The sequence below is a fragment of the Apodemus sylvaticus genome, chromosome 11, assembly GCF_947179515.1.
Source record: "Apodemus sylvaticus chromosome 11, mApoSyl1.1, whole genome shotgun sequence".
In the NCBI taxonomy this organism is placed as follows: domain Eukaryota; kingdom Metazoa; phylum Chordata; class Mammalia; order Rodentia; family Muridae; genus Apodemus; species Apodemus sylvaticus.
In genome coordinates this window covers 56,736,745-56,753,284 of record NC_067482.1, presented here as the reverse complement: position 1 = coordinate 56,753,284, position 16,540 = coordinate 56,736,745, and the positions used below count along the sequence as shown (strand labels likewise).

At 42.5% G+C, this 16,540-nt stretch overlaps 1 protein-coding gene across 1 annotated transcript in view; it reads left to right on the top strand.

Annotated features, from left to right (window-relative positions):
• Tbc1d19 (TBC1 domain family member 19) overlaps positions 1 to 16,540 on the top strand; it is a 95,683-nt gene that overhangs the window by 53,328 nt on the left and 25,815 nt on the right. Inside the window, exons 14-15 of the mRNA XM_052199158.1 lie at positions 9,981 to 10,065; positions 12,564 to 12,608. Of these exons, the coding sequence (XP_052055118.1) occupies positions 9,981 to 10,065; positions 12,564 to 12,608 (130 nt within the window). The remainder of the gene's footprint in view (positions 1 to 9,980; positions 10,066 to 12,563; positions 12,609 to 16,540) is intronic.

Here is a 16,540-nt window from a genome sequence, read left to right as displayed (position 1 = left end):
GTGTTCATCAGACTGGTTGGCCTCATGTAGAAGAAAGAAAATAGATCCCTACTTATCTCCCTGCACAACATTTAACTCTATATGCATCAAGGACGTCAGCATAAGACCAGATGCCCTGAATCTGATAGAAAAGAAAGGAAAGAATAGGCTTGATCTCACTGGCTCAGAAAGGACATTCAGACCAGGACACCATAGCACAGCACTAAGACCAGTAGTTAATGACTGGGGACTCATGAAGCTGAGAAGCTTCTCTATGGCAAAGGATTCCATCGTTTGGGCAAAGAAGCAGCCTACAGAATGTGACAAGATCTTTAGTAATTATACATCAGATAGAGAGATGGTATCTCAAATATATGAAGAACTAAAAAACCTGAACATTAAAAATACAAACAATTAAAATGGGGTACAAAACTAAGCAGAGAGTTCTCAAAAGATGAAAGCCAAATGGCTGAGAATACTTTTTTTTTTGATTTTTTGATTTTGTTTTTTTCAAGACAAGGTTTCTCTGTATAGCCCTGGCTGTCCTGGAACTCACTCTGTAGACCAGGCTGGCCTCGAACTCAGAAATCCACCTGCCTCTGCCTCCCAGGTGCTGGGATTAAAGGCATGCGCCACGACTGCCCAGCAAAAATACTTTTTAAAAAAACCTTCATCTTATCCTGGTCAGAATGGCTCAGATCAGTAAAAGAGTGTCAGCAGGTGCTGGCAGGGACATGGGGAAAGGCGAGCACGTAGTCATTGCTGGTGGAGGGCAAACTGGACAAGCACTAATGGATGCCTCAGAAAGCTAAGCTGGATCACTCTGGAGATCCAGATCTACCATTCTTAGGCCAATGGCCAAAGACTCTTCTTCCCCCTACAGAGGTAGGACAAGTGTTCATCCATATTTATTGCTGCTTTATTCACAATAGCCAGAAACTGGCATCAGCCTAAATATCCACCAACCGACGAAGAGATAATGGAAGTGTGGTTCATTTACACAACAGGATAGTGTTTAGCTGTTTTTAAAAATGAAATTTGCAGGGAAATTTGCAGGTATCTAGAAAAAATTATCTGAAGTGAGGAAATCCAGATCCCCAAAGATAAATAGGGTTTCTCTCATATGTGGACATTAGCTTTTAAGCCTGTGATATGTATGCTGCAATCCAGATAACCACAGAGGTTAGGTACCTAGTAATGGGGAAGAGAAGATCTCCCAAAGAATGGGAACTAGAATATAATGTTATCAAGAGGATCTCTCAGAGAATAGAGTGTCATAGACTAGGTGAAAACTAGAAGTGGAGATTAGATAGGAAAGGAGGTGGGAGAGAAGGGTAACGGAAGGAATCTAGGGAAGGGCAGCTAACACTATGAACACCTATAGTGTAGAAGCTTTCTAAAATATATGAATGGGTCACATCTTGTTGAGTTGTTGGCCAAAACATCCTATATAAACTCATTTTATATATTATACATTGAAAACAACATTATACTATTTTAAATTGCATTCTTTTTCCTCGGGGAAAATTATATAGATTTTTACTCATACATATACATTTGTATGTCAATGAAAACAGTTAAGATAAGAAAAACATTTCATTGGTTCCATTCCGGTTGACAGTTTTCTAGCAACACACCTACTCCAAGGAAAACTGTTGATAATAAATTTGGCTATCCTGGTATATAGTAAGGACTCATATTCCTGTGCTCAAGTTCCTGTGAGTTTATTGATTTTGCAGCTAGACTACAGAATTAGATCATGTGTGGCATGGTGGTACCAAGTCCAGAGGGGGAATCTCCAGTGATCTTTAAGGCAGCCTGGCCATTTTACACCTAGGGCAGGCCTGCACCGGGTATCTCTTACTTGCCTCTGTATCTAGGAGGCAGCACAAATTCCGTAGAGAAAATGTTTTCAATACAAAATCAACTTAACATTTTAATTTTAGTTTTTATTTTTCATGAAATTCTTACAAATATTTAGTGATACTGAATTTTCTGTTATCTCAGAGTTTTAAAATGTGTTCAATCAGAAACCATCTTATTCAAGAAAAATAAATTGGTTGGTTTTACAGAATCATTTAGGTTCCTTTACTAAATATTATCATCATAAAGTACATAAGTTAACGTGTCCAAAGTATATAAAAAGTTCATGGAAAAGAATCCATATAATAAAGACTGGAGGTTTTACTCTGTGTTACATGCTAAATCTTCATCATATGTATCATGTTCTGAGTAGCAGAGCTGGAAGATATGCTGCATTTCAGTGTGTTCTGTCACTGAATGGGGTTTAGGAAAGGTCCCAAGATAATCAGGTATTTTTCCCTGCATATGTATGTTCACATGTGATTGGGTGCATATCTGTGCAAGTATGTGTGTTCACACATGTTTGGGTGCACAAGGGTTCCCTGCATATGTGTGCTCACACATGATTGTGTATACATGTTTGTATATATGTTTCCTGCATATGTGTGCTCACACATGATTGTGTGTACATGTGTGTATACATGTTTCCTGCATATGTGTGCTCACACATGATTGTGTGTACATGTGTGTATACATGTTTCCTTCATATGTGTGCTCACACATGATTGTGTGTACATGTGTGTATACATGTTTCCTGCATGTGTGTGCTCACACATGATTGGGTGTACATGTGTGTATACATGTTTCCTGCATGTGTGTGCTCACACATGATTGGGTGTACATGTGTGTATACATGTTTCCTGCATATGTGTGCTCACACATGATTGGGTGTACATGTGTGTATACATGTTTCCTGCATATGTGTGCTCACACATGATTGGGTGTACATGTGTGTATACATGTTTCCTGCATATGTGTGCTCACACATGATTGGGTGCACATGTGTGTATACATGTTTCCTGCATATGTGTGCTCACACATGATTGGGTGCACATGTGTGTATACATGTTTCCTGCATATGTGTGCTCACACATGATTGGGTGCACATGCATGTGTATGTCTGCATGTGGAAGCTGACCCTCCTTGATGTCTGCAGTCTTCCTCAGTTGTTTGCTTGCTTACTTACTGAGGAAGAATCTCTCATTAGAGCTCAGCCGTATGTCTGATCTAACTTCATCTGGGGACTCCCTGTCTCCACCTTCTAAGTGCTGGTGCTGGAGTTACAAGCAGGTCACCACACCCATCTAACGTTTTTTGTGGCATTGAGAATATGAACTCTGTTCCTCATGATTGCATAGTAAGTATTGGGCCATCTCCCCAGCCTATAAGGTATCTTCCATTCACATAACCACTTAATCAAACTTCCAAATGTTCTGATACAGATATTGCTGGGTGCTAGCAAAAGATGATATTTATAAAAGCTTATATCTCTGGGAAGATTGGAAGAATTATAAATCTATAGTTAAAATTTTCCAAGTATAAAAGAGGTTTATGTTCAGGTCTATGCAAAGCAGTTAACATTTTAGAAATGCACATAGTTCAGTAGTGACTGTGGAGAGGAAATGTTTTAAACACTAATTCTTTCTTATGGCTGAAGAATTGAATACATGTATATAAGTATACATTCCCATTCCCTCCCTTCAATTCCTCTCTACCCTTCACTTTTCCTGCCCAACTTCATGTGCTCCTTTTTAGAAAAATAAAAAATAAAAAAATAAAACTACCACTAACAAAACCTTGAGTCCAGTTATGGCTGCCTGCCTGTGTGTGCATTGATGGTTGATCACCTCCTGAGCATGGAGAGCCTCTGAGGGGTCGCATCCCTGAAGACAACTGACTTTCCCTCTCCACCATCAGTGGCTGGCAATAGTCCCTCAGCTAGGGGAGCGATGCCATGGTCCCCTCCCCATGTCTACAGGGAGTTTGTCCAGCTTGAACCTGTGCAGGTCTTGAGCACAGCCGCTGTGAGAGTGCGTGTACAGTTGACTGTGCCCTCTGGAGTTCCCTGTCCTGTCCTGGTCTCTGGGATACTCTGCCCATGAGCTTCCCTGTGGTTTCCTGCCGGCATTCTCATTTGGCTTTCTGGTTTCTCACTGTTACCTCGTCTCCAGTGTTTTAGTCTGGAATCTCTAAACTCTCACTTCCCAGGCATTAGCTTTCCTTCTCCCTTCCTCACTCCAGCACACCCAGTGGTCAGTGCGAGGCCACAGGTTCCCATGTCTGTTCAAGCCAATACATTTCTTTTTCCTTTCCTTATTCCACAAACCCACTTATTTCCATTGCTTTCTCTTCGGCTCTGGTGACTTTTCTACCTGTTCAAATCTGCCTTTCATCCTTGCAGTGAATTTTCATGTCAGTTAGGGTCTTTCCTGCCTCCTGAGTTACTTTTTCATTGTGTTAGTGTTGCTTTTCTGAGTTTGTCTCTCAGTTGGAGTTTCCACTGTGTTCAAATGTCATTGTTTATTTTCTCCACATATTTCTTTTTGTGAGCATCTTCAAGATCATTGTCCTAACACCCAAACCTATTAAATTTACTATCAGATCTTTTCGTTTGACATTTCTCTTTGAATGGCCCATACTTCCCCATTTCTTTGTATTTATTCTTTATGATTTTTCTGAAAACTGGACATTATAATAATGAATTTCTGAAAATGACGGTTCTCCTCACCTCTCAGCCCATACCGTTTTTGTCCTAGTAAACCTTTTGCAGACATTCTTGGTCTGACTCTGTAGTATCAACCCACAGTTCACATGAGTGCCTGGCTCTTAATCTTCTTAACAATAGAGATCCCAGCTGTGAGTAATCTCACCAAATACATTTAATTTTTTTCTCCAATGACTCTGCCATCTATTGACAGATAAGGACCTCAGAGCTAACTGCACTCAGATTAGCTGCACTCACTTGGCAGCTCTCTGCTTGTCTCCCAGGGCTGCACCCAGGACATATTGTCTAACACACTACCTCTGCCATTCTCACTTTACAGTCCCAGGGTTCTCCTTAGAGAAGTCTCAGATGTCCTGCCTTCTCTGAGGCCGCAGGCAGCAGGGCCTCTGTGGGGATATATTTACGCACAGAGCTTCTTCTAACGTTACTGTGCTACCTCAGCCTGCTAAACTGAGGGGACACCGATACAGACATTTCCTTAGGATCTTCCTTTCTGAGCAATGGTAGATTATTACTTATAGGTGGGTATTTTTTCCTTTCCTTACATTTATTTATTGGGTTAGTTTATTATCTGCATTAGCTTGTGATTGCAATGCATTAGTATAATAATTCACTGATTTAAAGAAACTTGGAATACTCAAGACATAATCCACACATCAAATGATGTCCAAGAAGAACTGAGGAGTGGCCCCTGGTTCTGGAAAGGCTCAGTGCAGCAGTATAGGGCAATACTAGAACAAGGAAGTGGAAAGAGGTGGATGGGGGAACAGGGGGAGGGAAGAGGGCTTATGGGACTTTGGGGAGTGGGGAGCCAGAAAAGGAGAAATCATTGAAATGTAAATAAAGAATATATCGAATAAAAAAAAACCTGAAAAAAAGTAAATAAATCCTCTTGAGGTTCTAAAACATGGAAATCTAAATGGCTTTACTTGGCCATATTCATGATTCGCAGAGTTGTATTACTTTCGGGGCTCTGAAGAAGAGCCATGTCTTCCTCTTATCCTGCCTCAGGAATGCCCCGCCTCCAGGGGCGCTTTCATTCCGTGGCCCCCAGCTGCTTCCCTCATTTTCAGAGCCAGCAGATAGTATCTCACTTTGACGTCCTTTCTTCTGGACATCATTTATAAAGATCCTTATGATTATGTTGGTCCAGTTGTATAATTCTGGATAATCTTACCATTTGTGGATTGTCAATGGTATCTGAGACTAATTTTTTAAAAATATTTTTTATATTATAATGATATTATTTATGACTTCCCTTTCCCTCCCTTAGTGCCCTCCTGACAACTTGCTTTCTTTCAGATTCTTGGTCCTTTTCTGTATAATTGATTAACTTTCAAATGTATTTATATATTCCAAAGTACATAAATAGAGCCTACTCAGTCCTATAATGTTACTTACATTCCAGAGATGAGCATTTGGTATCAGATAAGCAGTCGGTGCACTGTTCCCTGGGAAGACTGTTTCTCCAGCTCAGCACTCCTTGGTCGTCTGAAGTTCTTTATCTAGGATTGAGACCTCTTGAGTTATCCCTCTTCCTCATCTGCATGTCTCTAAGTCTCTTCATTGTGTAGCTCATGTCTAGGCAACCATGTTGCTAGGATTCCATGGGTGCAGCTGTAGGCACTTCTAGAAAACACAGTCTGCTCTTCTGGTACGATCTTTCTGTCCTTCTTCAAGATGATCCCCGAGCCTTAGGTACAGGAGTTGCTCAAGAGACTCCCAAAGTATTATAGGCTATTGTTTTCGATATTGCATCCACCCAAAGTAGAAGATAAGTCCCTATTGCCAAAGACACAACACACTTTAAGATACAGGGCCCAGAGGCCCCTGAGCTGGGACTGACTGAAAGCCTCCTCCCTGAGGACTAGCTTTCATGGTTCCAGGAGTCACTGTGCCACTTCTAAGGGAGGAAACAACTAGAGGTCCTACCCAGCTGTGATGCCTGTGAGCATCAAGGACCAGCATGGCATGATAACCTAAGGGTGCAATAGTGCCGTGCAATAACGAGTTAGCTTCAGGCTTGTTAACCAGAGGAAAATGATGCCTGGTACTGAAAACCTAGGCAGCTTCCTGGGCCTAGTGAAGTCATGTGTCTTGGAGGAGAATCTACAACTGTTACTTTATTAAACCAGCCCAATTCCTCACTGCATTCTAAATATTTGTCCGTATACCCACAGGTAAGTATAGTTCTCACCTCTCATCAAGGAGGTGAGATGAGAACTTGTTTTGCATAAGACAGAATATTACAGAAAGCTACCACCAACCAAAATGCTGAGTTGTAGAGCCCAGTCCCCACTGATCCAGCTACATTCCTTTTATTGAGGAAGGCCACATAGCTACAGGTCCCAAAGACTGAGATGTGTGTATCTTTGGTGCATTATAATATACATACATACATATATAAATACACATACAAACATACATATACATATATGTGTACAAAAGTACTTGAAAGTCTAGCAAGAGAAAGGTCAACCACTATTATCTGTGGGTATAAGGAAAAATCTTTAGAATTTAGTTAGGGATCATGGTGGCTTAGCAAAGTGGCTGTTATAGGTTCTACTCCAAGACCTATGACTTCATTAGGCTTAGGTCTTGTCCAGGGTTTCAGTTCCAGGCTTGATTTCCCTCTTCCTGAGTCTGCATTAAGTCCAATGAGACCTACTAGGGTTTGAAGGCGCATATTGCACCGCTAGAGGTATTGTGAAGCAGATAGAGACCATTACAACTGATGAGTTATGGGCCCCAGTCCCAACTGCTACATCTAGAACATCATCCCATTAGTTTGGCTCAGGGATCATTGTGGAAGAGGGAGAAGAAACTAAGAGACAGAGGAAGAGGAAATATGTTGTGAGATTGTGTCTTCTAGAAATCTGTCAGAGAGGCTACGTCCACGAAGTCCACCGATATGGTTGATTAAACATGACCTGAACAAGGACAACATCAGTAGACATACTACCACGGAAGTGGGGTAGCTCACAAGGCTTCTGCCGGGGGCAAAGTAGTATAAGCAACTAAGGGATCCTGAGATCAGAAATATTTTTCTCTAGGGAAAAGTATACCAGTTGGTTATCCAATATCAAATGGTCAGCTCTGGAAACATATACACATACAGGTAATATAAGATGGGTTGAGTAGGCTGTATTTATAGAGTTAGGAACACACACACACACACACACACACACACACGTAACAACAGTTAAAAAGAAAGAGGCCATGAATTTGAATGAAGTAAGATGGGGCTATTTGGGAAGGATTGGAGAGAGAAAAAGTACAGGAGAGAATGTTATAATGATATGATGATCTCAAAAATTGTAAGAAAACCAGCATATACAAAGAGACAAGATGAAAATTACATAATGGTTCAATAATATTTCATGACGTTATGATTGTTTAGAGCCCAAGATTTTGTGTGATTATTGGGAAATATCCATTATATTAAAATGTCAAAATTAAAAAAATTTTCTCAGTAGATGCCAACATTGTTCTGAATTGAATTTACTAAAATATTTTTAAATTGTGGTTCAAAACAGAACAAAAATTTGTCACCTTATCCATTCCTAAGTGTGCAGCCAGTGATATTGTTTACATTGTCAATATTGACAATCTAATATCATTTTATACCATTTTTATCCTAGAAAGGAAATATATTTCTCAGCATAGCAGTATCTGTGAAATACCAGCATTCACTCTCTTAATAGTAAGTTAGTTAAGTTGCTCCTCGCTGTCAGGTGCTGAGAACATGCCCACAGAGGCAAAGGCAGCTGCTCCTACTGCTGGGCATCTGCGCTTCCTCTCCACAGCCCCAGAGCCTCCTCTCTCAACTGAGTCCCAACTGTTGCCGCTCCCTCCCAAGCCACTCTTCCCCAGTTAGCCTCTCAGTAATTTTCTCGGCAGAGGGCACCTCTCAAGAGCCACTTTGTCCAGAATGCCAAGCCCTTCTCTGGGCCTCCGTGGTCTTGCTCCTCCGTGCTCGCCACCCACTGCCCCTGCTGATGTAATCACTCAGCACACTTGCTGTGTGTTACCTCCCTTCACCACGGCTGAGCTCAGTGCTTTGTGTGTCTTTCTCTTGATGTACCCCTACTTCACCCCAAGATCTGTGCTTCGGTAGTAAGAGCATAAGAGAACCCCTGACCTTTAGAAATCTGTGGATGTCCTCCACACTGAATCTCAGAGTGATAAAAATAATTTAAAAGGATGGCATGTTGAACAAGTGTAGGTCATAATTATAAGGTTCTATAAAGGTAAATAGAGAACAGTGGGGATAATTCAAAATCCACTGCTGGAGTATTTTCCAGAAATGGAGAAATGATATCTTAAGTTGAAGAAACATGACAGTTGAGCAATATAAATAAACAAATCCTAAATTAAATATATTAAGAGCCAAGAATAACAGAATATAGAAAATGAATAGCAATGTAGTAACAACTGTAGAGGTCATTTTAATCATGTCATATCCCAGGTGCTATTCTAAACACTTCCATATACCAGTTAATCCCCAGTGTCCTCTGACGGAAGCATTAGTACATTCATCTTGCATGTGAGAACACCGATACCTACAAGTGCAGTCACCAGCCCTTGTCATCCAGTTAATAAACGGTGGAGCTCCAGCTTAAAGTCCAGCGAAATGTCTAGGTGGACAAGGGCCCTGGCACAGAGGGTTCTAATCCACTCCTCATTCTGTGCCCAGACCCTCTGCCCCTCCCCCAGTTTTTGTGGTATCCTTAGACTCCTGGGTCTTATAAATGTCCCTTCATCGCCCTGGGACTGGACCCCTGTCCTCAGATTTCAGGCTAGTGTCAGCAATCCGGTTTCTTGTGTGGGAAGCCCTGGTCCTGACTGACTCTCTAGTTTAGCTCTTGACAGAGCTGCCATGAGCCTTTGCTGGCCGGGACAGCCAGCTTCTACTTGTATTGGGAAAACCGTTCCTTTGCTGCTGCCATCCTGATTGAGAATGGAGACCCACTCCTCCTTTTTGACATGCCGACTGTGAACTGCACACCAATTAAGTCTGGTCCAGTTCCTAGGCCCGCAGTGCTTGTGTGTGATTACCCATGGGTAGGGACCTCAGTGTAGTCTCATCTGTTAAGTTTCTCACATGTGATTTTTATTTCCAGATAAAACATAGGAAAATCAGCACACAGCCAGCAACTTCTGTTTTCTGCTGGTCAAAGTCTGGGGTGCAAATAGGGAAAATTTATGAGAGCTGGCTGCGTTCACATGGAGTCCCTCTGTGAACATTTAATGTAGGTGTACCGATAGAGGGCGCTCTTCCCATTGCAAAACACTGCACTGAACTTGAGAGTTCCACTCCAGTGCTTCCTCCTCATGAAATTAAAATTAATTAAATTACCATCAATTGTGTGATAGCAGTGCTCACTGTTTATTTTTCCAATGTCATATCCAGGTGTTACTTTGCTTTTCACGGGACACGTCTGTACTGGGTCACTTTGCATACAACAGTGCTTCTCCACCGAAATCATACATCAGAGGTAACAGTTTAATAATTCTAAAGAGAAATTACTAAAGACTTTCATGATCATTCTAAGAATGTTTGAATATTTTATATTGGTATTTCCAATTTTTAAGTTGAAAATTATTCCCAATTTCTCAGCAGTTGTTATTACTGCCTTTCCTTTCGATGTCAGGACCCAAGCAACAGATCATAGAACACTCTCAAGAAGTGGCAGACATCGTATTTCCGTTGCCATTTTGGTTCTTGACATATCCTGCCTCCTCTGTCCCATTTGTGCCAAGTCTGTCGTTTTCTTCTTCTCGCTACCCATAATCATAGGGACTTGTCTTTTCAGTTTTTCGTAATTGTCTTGTAGTAATTGGTCTTGAATTCTAGTTCTGCTACACTCAAACATTGTGCTGTGCTATATGTGCTACATTACCCACCTCTGCTAGCTGCCTCAGCATGCCCATGTACCATTCAGTCCATTGTCCTGTCCTCCCCTGAAGACTGAGCCCTTCCCCTCACTGCGTGGTCAACACCGAGCACTAAAACCCCATTGTCCTGCTGTGTGTTTGTGTGCAGCCCTTCTGCTGCTTCCATGAAGAGTAAACATTTCTTCAGGATTTTATTGCTGCCTGCTTGTTGCAACTCTTGCCCTAGGACAGACCACATTATCTTGTGTTGGAGTCAGACTCTTCCCTCAATGTGGGGCTGCTTTGCTTCTGAAATGAATACATAAAACCCTCCTTTTCTTTTTATCTAAGGAGGTTATTGGGCTGAGGAAATGGCTCAGTGGATACAGTGCCTGTGGTGCAAACATGAGAGCCTAACATTGGCTCCCCAGTGAAGCCAGGCAGAGCAGGGTGCCTAGAGCCTGGCACTGGGGCACGGAGACAAGTGGGCCCAGGTGCTCACTAGTTGGCCATTCTAGCTAACCTGTCAGAAAATAAGGTGGAGGGTGATGTAGGAAGACAGCTGACTTTGATCTCTGGCCTCTGCATGTCCCACCCCCTCCACACACACATGTACTCACACAAATATACATATACTACACACACCCTTCCATCTCATCCTGTACACAAAGTGATCATAAAATTTAATTACCTAATGGCCTAAAATGAACTATAATTTTAAGTCCCTCCACCTGGCCACACCATCTTAGCCTAGCTTGCTTTCTTTCCCTGATAATCTCACAATGTGCTAAATTCATTCTAGCCCCTCCATAGCCCTAGTGCACGAAAAGCTTCATAGTCCATCACCACAAATTGTAGGTCCTTGGTGGACTAGCCTATATGTCATGTCTACCAGCCTACCATCAATTTCCCTCCCCCCAGCACTGAAACCCTTAAAGGCTATTTAAAAGCAGTCAGCAAACATTGTGTTATTTTGTGGTTCGGTCTGGATTATAGACCACTGGAGGGCTGTACCCCGTATTTGCTGTGCTTGTCTCAACACCTGCTGCTGTGCTCAATTGTGGATCTGCTTGTTCATCATTCCTCTTTCCTCACACAAAGATCAGCCCTGTGTGTCTTCACCCTAGCCTAAGATAGCCACTCTTTTTACTCCTATCTTCTCTCCTACAACCACTTCAAAAAAACCTTAATAATAAATTTTAATAAATCCCAGCCCAAGAATGAATATAACTTAAGACTCCTGTTAAGATGGAAGCCACCAGTCTTGGTTAGGGTTTCTGTTGCTGCGATGAGAAAAGCAACATGGGGAGGAGACAGTTCATTTGCCTTATACTCATCACTGAAGGAAGTCAGGACAGGAACTCACACAGGCAGGAACCTGGAGGCAGGGGCCTGAAGGCGGGGACCTGGAGGCGGGTGCCTGGAGGCGGGGACCTGGAGGTGGGAGCTGATGCAGAGGCCGTGGAGGGATACTGACTACTGCCTTGCTCCGCATGGCTTGCAGGGTCTGCTTTCTTATAGAAGCCAGGACCACCAGCGCTGGGTTGTCTCCACCCACAACCCTGGGCCCTCCCCGTTGATCTGTAAGACTTGTTTACTTGCACCCTGGTCTTATGGAGACCTTTTGTTCAGCTGATGATCCTTTCCGATGACTCTAACTTGTGGTAAGGATATGACACTCTGCAGCCCACCACCTGAAGTTTCTCAGTGGGAGAGGAAAGAGTGCGAGGCTGTGGAGCAGGAGAGAGAATATTTAAGTTTTAGCTCTTCAGCATGTTTTCTAAAAACATAAGCTAACAGGATATGGCAAGACTTCAGACTTGCTTTAAGGAACTGGATTGTTACATTTAGAAAAATAATTTTATGCTTATTAATTATTCTCCAGTACTTAAGAACATTTGAAAACACTGTTTAATCAATATTATTGAGTTTAATTTTTAAAAGGCTTTACTGGTATCAGACAACTGGCTGACAGATTTTCAGTTAATTTAATATCCTGAAATGAAATAAAGTTGGACTGTGGTTATTTTAAACATTCCATTCATTATCCACTGCTTATTTGGACATTCACAGATGTTGCTTTTTGAAACTTCACTGAGTATATGGCTTTCCCTTACAGGAAAACTAGGATTAGAAGAATATGCTGTCTTCTATCCGCCCAATGGTGAGTGATGTTTCTGCTTCCTCTGGAGGGAAATGGAGAAATAACAGCTTTTGTACTAGGGATGTCCTGAAAATGGAACACAAATTATCATCTAAAATAATCCTTCCTCCTGGAAAAGGTGTATTTTAGTGACGTCCTCCATGTGTGTGCAGTTTAAAGCCAAATTGTACACATCTCTCCATCTCTGCTTAGGATCAATAGAAGATTTGTGAGAAGTTGAGTCAGCATTAACGCCTACATCTAAGACATGTGGTTCCTTGAGGGATGCTAAGCAGCTCATCTGGGACCTTCTTGTTGTGCCATTGGCACAGCACAGGAGTAAGGGGAACAGACTGCCCTGTGTTGCAGTTCATTGTCTTTATATGTGGCCAGTATGGTATTTACTAAATACAGAGATTGTGAAGACATGCTGTCATTGACGTGCTGAGAAGTGATATGACCCTGTCTTTACTATTGAGACATTGAGTGTACAGGTCTTTTAGTACACTTAGAAAGGCAGCATATAACATCCTTGTCCTGATGGTATTAATCCACACTCTGTGGAACTTTTCTTTTAAGAAGTTAAGAGCTTGGGTATGGTAACCCAGTAGATCCTGGTTCAGATCCAAGCTCTGCCAATTCACCCCCTGCCCTTACACAACCTCCCTGACCTGGAGCTTCATTAATTTAGCATGTGGGTAATGATCACATGAGGTATGATAGGAGACGCCAGCACAGGCCTGAGCACAGGAAGTGCAGCCGTGATGATTGCTTTTAGCAGTATGGAGCAGTCTGAAAGTCGGCTGTTCTCCTGCCTGTTCCCCCTCGTGCCTTTCGGCACCCGACCTGGTCCTTACACTCTCCTTCTGTTTCTCTCTCACTTCACACATTTCCCTAGGTTTCCACCTGCTTTCATGGGTCTATTTGTTAATTACTAAAATGTCTCTATAGTTCTAACCTCTTCCATGATTACCTCAAAGCTAATATGACTCAACTGAGCATATATATTTCCTGTGCCCCTCAAGAGAAAAATAATTAAAATATCAAGTGGACAGTCTGTCTCGGTCAGCTGCTATTTTCATGTACCCAGCCTGAACCCTGGAGGTCATTGTAGAATTGTAGATGGCCCAGGCTTGCCCCGTCCTGTCTATGTCTTTCACCTTTTGTTTTCATTTGGGGTGTCTTTTTCTCACTCATACTGCTGCTTTGTCCACTATCTGATCTTGCCATAGCTAGTGTGGGTGTAATAGCCGTCTACACTGCTATCTCCTCTCTACCTTTTCTAGTTCTCTGGTTTTCCCTCTGTTGCTCAGTTATAGATCCAAAATGAAAACTGAACATTTTCCATTTTTCTTAAAGTTCCTTAGCATTGTTGAAAAGTTTAATGCCCAGACTTCTCAGTGTGACATACACAGTGGGACCCTGGAGTCTCACCCTATACAGTCTGCTACTATCTAGCTTCATAGATTACTGTTGCCCACCTCACCGTTTAAAAATTAGTATCAATATCCAGCTATTCTCACACAGCTAGACTCTGCACAGGCACTGTGTTGCCTCTTACCTCATGCCCGCTGTGGTTTCCAGCTTAGAGCAGACCGTGCAGCCTTGTCCTTTGGCATCATGGAGGCTTGGTTCAGGCATGGTCCTGTTGGATGCATCACTGCAGCCCCGTTAGGTTAAGGGCCCTTCTCTAGGCTCCATGGACCTTGACTGAGACTGGGAAATGACACAGGTAATGTAGAATGATGCTTAGGATGGAACTGAAAGCCGTGGTGCACCGGACATTAGCTCATGGAAGAATCATTACACATCCTCTCTAATGCATTAAGTTCTTGCTAAATAAGATTTCTGAGCTCAGGGAGCCGCCTCACAGGTGTCCTGTAAGCTCTCCATGTTTACTGTTATGGTTTAACACGTATGTACTGCCTCTGTTCATGTGCTGAATACTCACTTCCTGTTCTGACTCAACGCTGTGAGTGACCCACAGCGTAGGACACAGATGAAGGACCTGCTGCCCAGGACCTTTTGTGCGAGTAAAGTAGATATGCAAGAAAGGGAAGCTATATCTCAGAAGATGAACAATCCAGGTATCATGGGGGCTTGGGGCAGGCCAGGCTATTGTAGATAAGGCGGATGAAAAGGTGCCTCTGAGGACGCAGAAAAGACTAGAGTCCGGCCGAGCAGAGGGAGCTGTGCAAAGCTGCAGGAGATCACATTCTGGAGGGACATAGCATGTGTAAGGCCAAGAGGAAGACCGAGTCTGTTGGTTTGGAGAACACCACAGTGGTGAGTTTGACTTCTGGTGAGCTGGTGCACATGCTAGAGGAAGGAGACAGGGGCCAGAGCAGCGTGGAGAGGACTGGGGGGAAGCTGCCTAGGACTCCTCGACGACATTCCTATTCATTTATCCTCACTTTCCCCCTTGTGGCTAAGCTGTACTTAATTTCGTTTCACACCTAGTAGGTTTTTTTTTTCCATTGCTGAAAATTGACTGTCTTCCCTATTATAATGTGATAATTCTGGGAACCAAACTGCCTCCCCTCCAGAATTCACTGTTGTTGCTTGTACTGTATAATTGTGTGTTTAGTGATTTAGGAAAGCATTTGTAAACTTTAACTCATTAGTAAATTTTAGTAAACTATTTCTGTAATTATTATATTCTTTTGTGCCTACTGATATCTGTGTTCTTTTAGATTAATTAGCTAGTGATTTGATAAGCATCTCCTTAAATGTTTTTGATTCAAAATTATAATCCCTTAGTGTTGCAAATTGGCTTGAGTGGGTCACACCGTAAAGCTTAGCTAAGCCATTCACACCTCTACACTCGTCCTCACTCTTGTGAGGCTAACAGTCAGAGGTGAAAGCCCATGTCCTCAGTCCTTCCTAGCTCCCTCTGTATGCTACACAGGAGACTTCAAAGTCCTCATTCCCCATGTAGTTTCTTCTGGGCCACCTTTTCCCCATGCTTTTCAATCTGTCCGTTATTTTCCTCATCTGTTATTTCTTCTTTGGGGCCATAGGTAGTGCATTTTCCTTTAAATGCTTTTGACAGATGCTGTGTGGAAGATCACTTCAGTCTTGAGAAATCACTGGGGCTAGCAGGTACAGCAGAGCATAGCTGGGCCCATCCTCACATCCCCGAGCTGCTACACAGGTGAAACACAAAGGCGCTTTTCCATAAAAGATCTGTACTGTTCACTCTCACACCAGTGAGTTTCACCAGGAAGGTGGGCTACTGTGTCACTGCTGTCGCCAAGCTGGACATCTCCCTTGGATAAGGTTAACTTTTGATTAGATTCCAGAGTGCTATAGCGATTGACTCTGGCATTTCTTTTCAGTTAAGCTATTCAGGAGGGACAGTAGTAGAGTTTTTCCCCACACTCTTCTCAGTGGTGGCTCTCCTCCACTTTCTGATTGGTACTTTCAAAAATCATGCTGTCTGCTCTGTAGAATGTGAGTGTTCTTAAAATGTAAATTTGAAGAGAGCAAAAACTTCAGTAGTTTTGATGACCAGTATGTCCAACATTTGCAATATTATGTAGCACAAAGTCTATGCTCAATAAACATTATGGAATGAAGTGCAAATAAAGGGGGAGCTAGCACAGCAGAGTCCAGGGGAACAAGAAGAGACTTCCTAGGCCAACATGAAAGATACACACATCTGCCTGACACTTAACTGTGATTTCTAAGGTCATATAAAATCATTAATCACTAAATAATGTTGAGCAGGGAAGCTTTGTGCTCTAGAACAGTGATTGTCAGCCGAGGTTAATAATCCCCAGCAAAACACACAGACACACACAGACACACATACACACACACATACACACACACACACACACACACACACACACACACACACACACACACACACACACCCCTAAGGGCCTTATCTGGAGACTGAAGCATTTCAGCTTAGGAATGGGATGCTACTAACATCTTACACAGAACAA